The sequence below is a fragment of the Aquila chrysaetos genome, chromosome 13 (genome assembly GCF_900496995.4).
Source record: "Aquila chrysaetos chrysaetos chromosome 13, bAquChr1.4, whole genome shotgun sequence".
Lineage (NCBI taxonomy): Eukaryota > Metazoa > Chordata > Aves > Accipitriformes > Accipitridae > Aquila > Aquila chrysaetos.
In genome coordinates, this window is record NC_044016.1 from 235,211 (window position 1) to 244,728 (window position 9,518).

The 9,518-nt window shown below is 56.0% G+C and overlaps 2 protein-coding genes across 9 annotated transcripts in view; one reads left to right on the forward strand and one right to left on the reverse strand.

Moving 5' to 3' along the window:
- The window catches only part of KLC4 (kinesin light chain 4), a 26,371-nt gene extending 18,719 nt beyond the window's left edge, over nt 1-7,652 (reverse strand). For 2 of the 8 annotated variants that reach the window (XM_030035592.2, XM_030035593.2), the window contains exons 1-2: nt 7,470-7,651; nt 5,843-6,002 (exon numbers count right to left, since the gene is read on the reverse strand). The gene's annotated coding sequence lies outside the window, so the exon portion shown is untranslated. Of the gene's footprint in view, nt 1-5,842; nt 6,279-6,365; nt 6,542-7,469 lie in introns of those variants that run through there. The other 6 variants (XM_030035586.2, XM_030035594.2, XM_041128253.1 and 3 more) reach the window with 5 other exon arrangements.
- A 77-nt stretch (nt 7,653-7,729) lies between these two features.
- Nucleotides 7,730-9,379, forward strand: MRPL2 (mitochondrial ribosomal protein L2). The gene is made up of 6 exons (XM_030035597.2): nt 7,730-8,014; nt 8,092-8,233; nt 8,328-8,443; nt 8,525-8,635; nt 8,964-9,037; nt 9,129-9,379. The coding sequence occupies exons 1-6, from the start codon at nt 7,768-7,770 to the stop codon at nt 9,339-9,341; spliced, it is 903 nt and encodes a 300-aa protein (XP_029891457.1). The 5' UTR covers nt 7,730-7,767; the 3' UTR covers nt 9,342-9,379.
- Nucleotides 9,380-9,518: the final 139 nt, after the last annotated feature.

Here is a 9,518-nt window from a genome sequence, read left to right on the forward strand (position 1 = left end):
TGAGATGCTGTCAGTTTTCATGAAAGCATTACTTATGTCCATACAGAGATCTCACTGCCATCTTTAAAAAGTACAATACAAATGCATTGGGAAGAGCAACATGTTGCGATTCATGATAAAAAGCCACCAGAGCTTGCACCTTGGTAGATAACAGAGTCAGACAAGACCCAGATCCATAGAAAATCAGCCTCATTAATTCCACTGTGCACGGAACTACTCCTCAAGTGAGAAATCGCCACGCTGCGTGTTAAACCACCAGTGCCTCTACTACAGCAACATCCTGTCTGTCTTCAGCCCTTCCAGCAGAAAGAGCCTTGAGCATTTCACAGTCTCCACAATCAACTAGTTTTTCAGAACTGTAAAGATTTCAGACCGAGAAGGGAAAATAATCCAAACGTCCTGACCCACAGCACATCAGACTCATCCTACCCTGCAACTACATCCTCAAATCCTCAAGACATACCAATATAGGTTCCTTTTCTCTCACTGGCTGTGCAAACACCTCTACACAAGCCTGGTCTTCCTCCCCCTAGGAAGACATCCTAGAAGCACAGCTCTGCTAGATACCAACATGCTTCCAGTGTTCAAGAGTGAACAGGGGATTGCCCAGGCTGGACACAAGGTGCAAAATGTGAGAATAGCACATGGGCTGTTCACTTCCAAGTACCAACAAGAAAACAAAGAGAAGACTGCAGAGAAGTCACTTAAATACTGCTACCTCTTGCACAGCAAAGAAAACCAAGAAACACTGGTGGGAGCTGACTTATTATCCCTTCAAAGTGACAATTCTTCCCTACAGAGCCTTATTTCTAGCTCTCCCCAGTGCTGGCAGGTCTACACTCAGTGCCCAGCCCTCCAGAGAGGAAACATGCTCTATGGCAACTGACACCAAGGTCGGGCACGCTGAGGCTGCTGTATAAGCACTCTTCCTACTCCCACACATTCAGTAAAGGGCACTGAGTGTCCTTTATCCACGCAGAAAACACACTCGGAGGTTCCTGCAGAGAGGAGAGGAGACACCATCATCTGCCTTTGGCAGGGGGAGATTCAGACTGGAATAGGAAGAATGCTTTTCCAATAGGTTCCTTGGGCGCTGGAGTGCCTGGCTCCTAGTTTATCCTGCTGCATTCTTCATGGCTCTGCAGGTGTCACGGCCCAGGTCTCCACCAGCATGTTTCTGCTCTAGTTGGCATGTCTTCCCTGTTTACAGTGAGCTGCTAGAATAGCCTGGCTTTCTGGCAACACCCATCTCATCTCCCCTCCCCTGCTCCCATTTGGAGGAGTGCTGCAGGAAGACAGGGAAGGAACATGCGTGCACCGAGCTTTGTGGCAGTTGCAGCAATCAGCTGGGAATCCATCAGCCAGCACACCCTGCCAGGCAGAAACCTTCCTCCTGTATTCAAGTGCATAACCGGGAAATCACTGAGCATCAGCAATTTCAGCAGCCCACTTTTCTGCCTCTGAAAACTGCTCCCACATGCAAGAGCTTTAAGAGGAAAGAGCTAGAAGCTTCACTGTTATCTTAAACCCACAACAGCTGCCACAACAGAAACAAGGATGCCAGACTAAATGGGTCCAAGTGAACCTTAAAGCTTAGATTATGATGCCTAATGCTAGAAGTCTACAGAGACTTCAGGTCTACACATGCCTCAAACAAATTCAGTTCACTGTCCCCCCGCATGTCCCTGGACCAAGTATATGTGAGACACGGAGTACCATCACAACTTGCACAAGTGATACTGTCAAGACAATAATTGCAGCTTCCTTCAAACTGCAGATGGCTTGCCAGCACTTTCTGCATAGAAGTGGGCACAGATTTTTAGCAGCAAACTCTTCTGTAGGAGAAGGTGATTTAAGGATATGGTAATTGCAGAAAACCAGCTGGTTCTGGAAAAAGCTTCCTGTGGAAAAGAGTAAGTCTGACCCATAGCAAGAATGAGTGACCATGTTTGGGAGATAGATAGCAACGGTAGCATTTAGAAAGGGAACCACGGGGCTTAAAGTCTTATTTGCACAATAATTATCCCAGTCTCATGCTGTGAGACATGCTTTTGCTACCTGAAGAAACAGCAAGGTTCTCTATTTGAGAAGCAAAAAACTTGATAAAAGCAGGGAGGGTTTTTTTTTTTCCTTTGGACCTCTGCCAGCTCGCTACTGTTAAACAACAGAATAAAGGGTCTCTGGAAAGAGACCCTTCATTGGCTGACCACCACCAAAGCTAGAAGTGAGATCGCCAATATACAGCTGAGTCTCCACTCCTAAGGGATACTGCAACAAAACCTAGACCTAGAACCTTGGATGCTGAAAATGAAAAATAAAAGCAGTAAAAAGCAAACAGAGTGCCAAGGTTGCAACCATTGCAGAGGCTGTGTCACAAGCCTTCTCCTTATTTTGATACCATAGTGTCAGAAAGCAAACAGAGACTGTAGGAGACTACAGTCAGCTGTGCAGAGCCTCTGAGGCTTCCACTGCACAGTCAGGACATATTGACACTGCCAGGAAACTTGCATACTGCCACACCACTGCCAGAAGAGCCACTGTGCTCAGGGTCACCACCCCAGGCCACCTGCAACAGAGCCACGGAAAAGGGATGAACCGGTGCTGCTCAGCTGCACATCTGACAGTCAGCATTTCCAGAGCCGCTCCAATATGGGTAAAACAAGAAACACAATCAGCTCTGCACGATGCCCCAGAACTTCACCACTAAGAGCAGCTGCACACACACACGTTAAGGCTTTAGAAACAAAGGCAAGAGAAGGATGTTTTGCAAATGAAGGGACAAACGGGTGTGCAGTCAGCTTCAGGGTAACGTTAAGAACTGCAACATGAGCAAGAGCCAGAAATTAGAGGGCAAATGCTGGACTCCTAAAAGTAAGAACTGGCGGAAAAATCCTCATCTGAATTCCTTAGATAAACTCCTTATTACATTTGCCTTTGCTGAACAACACTTCAGGACAAAGGGGCCAGGCACCACAGCACTGGAACCTGACCTTAGGCCCAGAGGAAGGGAATGCAGCACATGCCTCCTTTCAGCAAGGTCCCATGGGCACAGGGGCCCTCTGTCCCAGAGCAAGAGAGGCAATGCAATCCACCTCCAGCAGCAGAGCAGGGAGCAGAGGCAAGGAGTTGTCTCACCCACATTCTCCCATGCCCAAAAAACAGGACTCTCCTTTAGCATCCAGGCACCCCCTTGCATGGTTTTAAAGCCAATCCCCAAGCCCAGAAAGGCTTCGCCTAACCAGCTTCCCCAAGCTTTGGAGTCAGGTGTAATTCAGTACAAGTTGACTCTGCTGTTGGAAACAGCCCAGTCCTCCCCATCCCCTGGACAGGGATCAAGGCCAGGATTGCTTCTTTCAGCAGCAGCTGACACATGCCAGCTCTAGCTGAGTGTGAAGCTCCAGGGGTTTTTCGAGATACCAGAAGGCCCGTGTTGGGAAAGTCTACGCTATCCAGCAGGCTGCAAGAGCCCCAGGGGCTTTTAACTAGGACTAAGGAACTAGATCTGCAGCTGAAGTGGAAGGGCTCTCCCGCAAGGAGATAGGAGGCTCCCTTCACGCTCTTTCCCTTCAGCACAAAACACTCCTCTCTGTCCCAGAAGCTTCAGCTCCCCACCACCTACGATCTCTAACAAAAAATGCACCGTAGCATAACCCTCCCGAAACCTAGGGCAAGGTGGAGGTACGCTGGCTTTACAGGGACTTGGCCGCAGTGACTCAGGATCACGTCACTACAGAAAGGACCTGGGAGCTTCCCATCCCCCTCCTGCTTTCCAGCCCACAGCTGGAAATGGCAAGTCAAAAGGTACCCAGCTTTGTTCCAATTGACCAGAGCAAGCAATTCCTGTGTTACCAAATCATGATCCAATTCCAATAAGCATATGTGCTCTGAGGAAAACAGAGGAGATGGTCTGGTTGGTTTTGTATCAGATCACTCATTTCTTTCAAGACCAGAAAGGTCTTACTCCTTTCATTCATTGATGATCAAAGAATACACATACTGGAGGCAACAAGGGTTAAAAAAAACCCCAACAAAACAACCAACCAACAAAACCCACCCCAAACCAGCACCGACACGTGCCGTTAGCAGAAAGCCATTTTGCTCCTTATTGCAGTTCCTGCTGTTTACAGCCCCAGCTGGCCAGGGAAACATGCACCTTTCAGCATGCCATTGGAACCAGAACAGCAGTCTTCACCACCCCCACCAGCAAGCTTGTGCTAGCACCTCCAGATCAGCTGATAAGACCTTGTTTTTAAACTCTTGCTCATGTCTGCAGCAGCTCACCAAATCCATTCTGCATCTGCTGTGCCTGGGACTACAGTGGAACACCATTAAAACCTGTTTCCAGGCTAGCGGAGATGAAAGCTAAGCAGCTGGAACGAAGCCAGGACAAGCACCTCTTCCTAGCTTCAGAATCTGATTGGGAGTCTCGCTCTATAAAGGACAGAGTGAGAGCCATTACCTTGCCATGACAGCATGAAGTAGTATTAAAGAAGGCAGAATAATTCCCAGGAGCCAGTGCCTCTGCAGGCACCTGTCTAATGTGAGGGCTATGCACTGGATGTGCCTCAGGAGTACAGGAGATGTCCAGGGCGCAGCTGGGACCAGCAAGTGCCCTGGAACCACTCTGTGTACCCCCTGAAGGGCTCTGGAGTTCCCGCACTCCCTCCACAGTGTACCTGGGGCAGCTGCAAAGACCAGCTGACTGCAGGCTACGAGACTGAGCTATTATTTCCAGAAGCAAACGGGTCTTGTAAACCGTAACGAGGCAGCCAAATTCACAGAGACAAAGCTCTACCTGCATAATAAGCAAAGGATCTATTTTACCTCTAGCTTCCCCATCCAGCTGGAGTTCTTTGAGGCGCTACGTGGCTCTTTCCTAGCAAATCAAGCCTTTATCCAGCAACTCTGCCAAGGTCAAAAATCTTGCCACGTGTCCTTTGTGCCCCGAGAGCCATTTTGGTATTTGGGGTTAATGCTGTTCTTCCTACCTGGACATTCCTCCAAAACAGCAGATGAGAGAACAGAGCTTCCTGCTCCTTCTGCCAATTACAGCAAAGCTCAGCCGCCTTTATTTACCCTGCGTCTGAGCTGGCCAGATCTTTGACCCAATGTGTGCTGAACACCACCCTCCTTCCCCTGCGGGGGGGCCTTCCATGTCTCTGAGGTGGCATGGGAGACGGGAGACCAAGGGCACTAGAGGAGACCCTAGCATGGAGCCGCAAGGGAGTGCCAGATGCCAGCTCTGCAAGACACAGGGAAGCCTGAGGTTGCTGGTAATGTCTTGCTGCCTCCCACCATTGTGCAAATTTCTCCCGGCTGCCCGGCCGAAGCGTTCTGCTGCAACGCCATCCCCCAGCCCTTCTTCAGACACCTCCTCCCAGCCGCATCCTCTCCCTCCCAGAAGCTTACCAGCAATGCCCCCCCCCCCCCCCCCCCTTTGGTAGGGTGCCCCTCCACTTCAGAACAGCTTAATAAGCAGATTATTAACGGGAGGAAGGTTTGGGGGGAAACAAGGCTCTGAAAGTTTGCGAGCCGTTGCTGTATGCTAGGAGCTGCCTCCGTCATCGTCTCTCCGGCTTTGTCTGGCAGCAGGAGGCACGCCCGCTGCGTATCCTTGGGACAAGCAAGCCAGAGAAACCCCTTCATCCCTCCTCGGTATCACCACAGAGAAATTCTGTGCCCACCTGGCGAACTGTAAGCTTCCAAAGGAGAAAAGTTTTCATCAGCTCTGCCCGAAATTGCACTTCAAAGCGGTCCTTTGTTACAGGACCGCTGGGCACCCTGCCCGTCTCAGTCACCGGATGGGAATCCTCCCCCACCCCGCACCGCAGAGGAGTGGTACCTGGCTGCCTGCAGCAGCTTGTCCAGCGTCGGCACTCCCGGATGCCCCAGTGCCACGGAGAAGCGCAGGCCGCAGCGATGCACGGCTCCCACGGCGTCAGCCGCGCTGCCCTCCGGTTCTAGCAGAAGCGCAGGCACCAGGCGCTCGGCAGCCAACCACACTGCAGCAGGGGGAGGGGAAGGAGATGCAGCCAGGCTCCAGAAACAGGACGGTCGGACGCTCTCCTGGGAGCGCAGAAAGTGCCGCGCAAGCCAAGCCCAGGGCTCCCTTCTTGGGGACCGACGGGAGCACCGAGGAGCGGAGCCGAACCCCCAAGCTGCCGCCGCACGCTGCCCAAGGGGCTCTACCCCACCGTCAGGCTCCTGCTCAGGCGGCCCTACGCCCAGCTACATCTGCTCCATCCTACGCTTGCTCTTGTGGCAAAAGGTTTTACATCCCATTTGGTATCACCCTCACCTGCGTCCCCACTGCTAACCCCATCCCAGCCCCTACAGCCAAGCAGACGGAGCTGCAGAGAACCCACCAGCTGTGCGATCGCTGTCGCTGTGCCCGCAGAAACGGCCAGAGACAGGACAAGATCCCTGGGAATCCTACTGTGTCAGCACTGCGCAGTGCGGAGCTGGGCCAGGCACCGCCTGGAAGCGTTCGTTCGATCTCTAGCTGCTTTACGCAGCGAGAGGACGAACGCCACAGCATCACAGCATCCAACGCAGCCAGCGGATTGTTGCCACAACCATCCCATCCGCGGTAACACGCAACCTTCAGGGTGCTCTCTACGATGTTTCGTGAACCTCTGGAAGCATGCCGTCCCCAACTACCGACACCTGCCTGCTTCGTGGGGACTCCTGTCCCACCCCACAGGCCCCCCAACACGGGGAAGGGCTCAGGGTGTCCCAGGAGGGAGCCCAGCCACGTTGACACGCAAGGTCTCTCTTGCCTCATCTCCCACCACACGCTTTTTCACTAAAGTGTCTCGCTGTTCTCCCTTCCCTAGTTCTGGAGGGCAAACCTGCCTGGCTATGGGGTACAAACGGCTGCAGCACAGCTTAAAAAAAAAAAAACCAATAAAAATTAAAAATCCATAGCAGGATTACAAACATGTATTATTCTTTATCTTATGCGGAAAGCTGTTCGCGGCAATGAAGACACGGCCTAATTATAGACCAGTGAATCCCACAGGCTGTGCCCACAGCACACTGGGAGCGGCCACCACTGGCACTGGAAACTGTGTCCGTGTCCCCCCCCCTTGTCACCAACACACCCCGCTCCGGGGGGGCTCCGAGCCTCTGCCGACAGGAGACACCGGTGTGTGTCCCCCCCCCCAAAACCAGGAGCTCGCCCCGGGACCGGAGAGAGCTGGATCCCACGGTTCCAAAGTCCGCCCCACCAGCGTCCTTATAGCCGACCTCACCGGTGCGGCCCGCCGGCCGGCTCCGGGAACGACGGGCCCGGTTGCCCGACCCGCCCCCCCCCCCCCCCCCGGCCCGGCTTCACGTCAGGGGTTCCTCCGTGGGGGTCCCACCGTTCTCCCGTTGCTCCCCCCCCACCGAGGACCACCCCACCCCACGGGCCCCGCGCGTTGGGCCGGAGAAACGACGGAACACCACAACCCCGCCCGTCCAACAACCTGCTCGGTATGAGGTCTCGGTGGTGGCGGCGGCGGCGGTAGCCGCCGCGACGCGGTTAAGCTGTTCCGGTCGAAGTCCCGGTACAACGGAGGTGGGGCAGGGCGGGAACCGGCACCGCCCTCCTCCTTTAGCGGCGCAGCCCCTTTAAATCCAACATGGCCGCCGCCACCGCCTCGGCCCCGCCGGCGGGTGCGCGCGCCACCTCCCGGCGGGCCCCCTCCCTCCGCTTCCGGCGGAGGCCCCGCCCTCCCCCGCTCCCGCTTCCGGCAGAGGCCCCGCCCCTCCGCGACGGCCGTAATGGCGGCGGGACTGTGCCGAGCTTTCGGAGCGCTCTTGTTGTCGGCCGCGCCGCTCCGTGCCCGGTTCCCCGTTCCGCCGCTTTTTTTTCCTCCGTCCGGTATGGCGGGGGGAGTGCTGGCGGCTGTCCGCCGCGGGCTGGGCGGTTCGGTGCCTCGCTGTACCACCAACCCCCTGTGGAAGTGCCGGGTCAAGTATACGGTGCGGCCGGTGGGCATGAAGAAAACGGGTGGCCGAGACCACACAGGTGAGCGGGAGGCCCGGTGCCGGTGGGGACGGGAACGGGGATGGGTTCCGACTGTAGCCGTTCCCTTAATCCCGCAGGCCGCGTCCGTGTGCGGGGGATCGGCGGGGGACACAAGCGACGGTACCGTATGATCGATTTCCAGCGGCTTCGTTACGAGGAGGGGGCCCCACCGGAGCCCTTCACCGAGAAGGTCATCAACGTCCGCTACGACCCTTGCAGGTGAGTACGGAGGACGGGCTCAGCCCCGGGCCCACGGTGACGTCCCACCACCCACCTCACCCACCCACCCACCCACCGTGGATTCCCCGTGCAGGTCAGCCGATATCGCGCTGGTGGCCGGCGGCAACCGAAAACGCTGGATCATCGCCACGGAGAACATGCAGCCGGGGGACATCATTAAGAACTCCTCTCACATCGGCAGGATGGCAGGTACGTCCCGGGACCGGGGGTGGCCCTGACGGGGACCCGCCGGCCGCTCGTTGCCCAGCTCGTCTTTTTTTTGTCTTCCAGTATCAGCCAACGAAGGGGACGCTTACCCGCTGGGGGCTCTGCCCGTCGGCACGCTGATCTGCAACTTGGAGAGCCACCCGGGGAAGGGAGCGCAGTATATCCGAGCAGCCGGTGCGTCTCCGAGCAAAGGAGCTGCTGTTTGTAGGCGGATTTGGCTTAGCGCAGACGGAGAGGAGAGCTCCGGGTGGCCGGTGACCGGGAGCGGCTCTGCTCCCTTCTCCCCGTGTTAGGGTGCAAAACAACCTTCCGGAGCGGCGGGAGCTGCTCCGTCTGCCCCGTCGCTTCCTCGAGGTCCTGTCTTCAGGAAGAAGTGTCGCACAAAGGGCGGCAGCGGGGGTTTTTTGGGGGAGTTCCCAGCACGGGGATGTGCTCGCCATGGGGCGAGATGCTTTGTCCTGCTGCTCGGGGCAGCTGCCTCCTCTCCTCTCGCCCGCTGCAGGGACTTGTGGGGTGCTGCTGAGGAAGGTGAACGGGACGGCCATCGTGCAGCTGCCCTCCAAGAGGCACATGCAGGTAAAGGAGCCGCGCCGTCCCTGACGCGACCGCCTGGGCGTGCAGCTGTGCGTCCCCAAGGAGGCCTGCAGCTCTTCTCTTGTCCCCAAAGGTGCTGGAGACCTGCGTGGCCACGGTGGGCCGCGTGTCCAACGTCAACCACAACAAACGGGTGATCGGGAAGGCGGGCCGGAATCGGTGGCTGGGCAAGCGGCCGCACACGGGCTTGTGGCATCGCAAGGGCGGCTGGGCTGGACGCAAGATCAAGCCTCTCCCGCCCATGAAAAGCTACGTCAACCTGCCGCGGGTTACAGCACAGGAGTGACGCCGGGCAGGGGGGCCAATAAAGCGTTCTCCATGCCACCGCTGTCGCGTTACTGCTGCCTTTTCTGTGCGGGCCCTCGGGGAGCGTTCCCCACGGGACACGTTCGGCCGTGTTCAGCCCCTGGCCGGAGTCGGGCTGCCAGGAGAGATGAGTGTGGGGACGCGTTTGGCCGAGTTC

Bases quoted from the DNA above. Each gene is read 5' to 3' on its own strand.
- MRPL2 (XM_030035597.2), top strand. From the start codon at position 7,768: ATGGCGGCGGGACTGTGCCGAGCTTTCGGAGCGCTCTTGTTGTCGGCC. The intron at 8,444-8,524 runs GTACGTCCCGGG...TTTGTCTTCCAG, and splicing joins TCACATCGGCAGGATGGCAG to TATCAGCCAACGAAGGGGAC. The intron at 8,636-8,963 runs GTGCGTCTCCGA...CGCCCGCTGCAG, and splicing joins GCAGTATATCCGAGCAGCCG to GGACTTGTGGGGTGCTGCTG.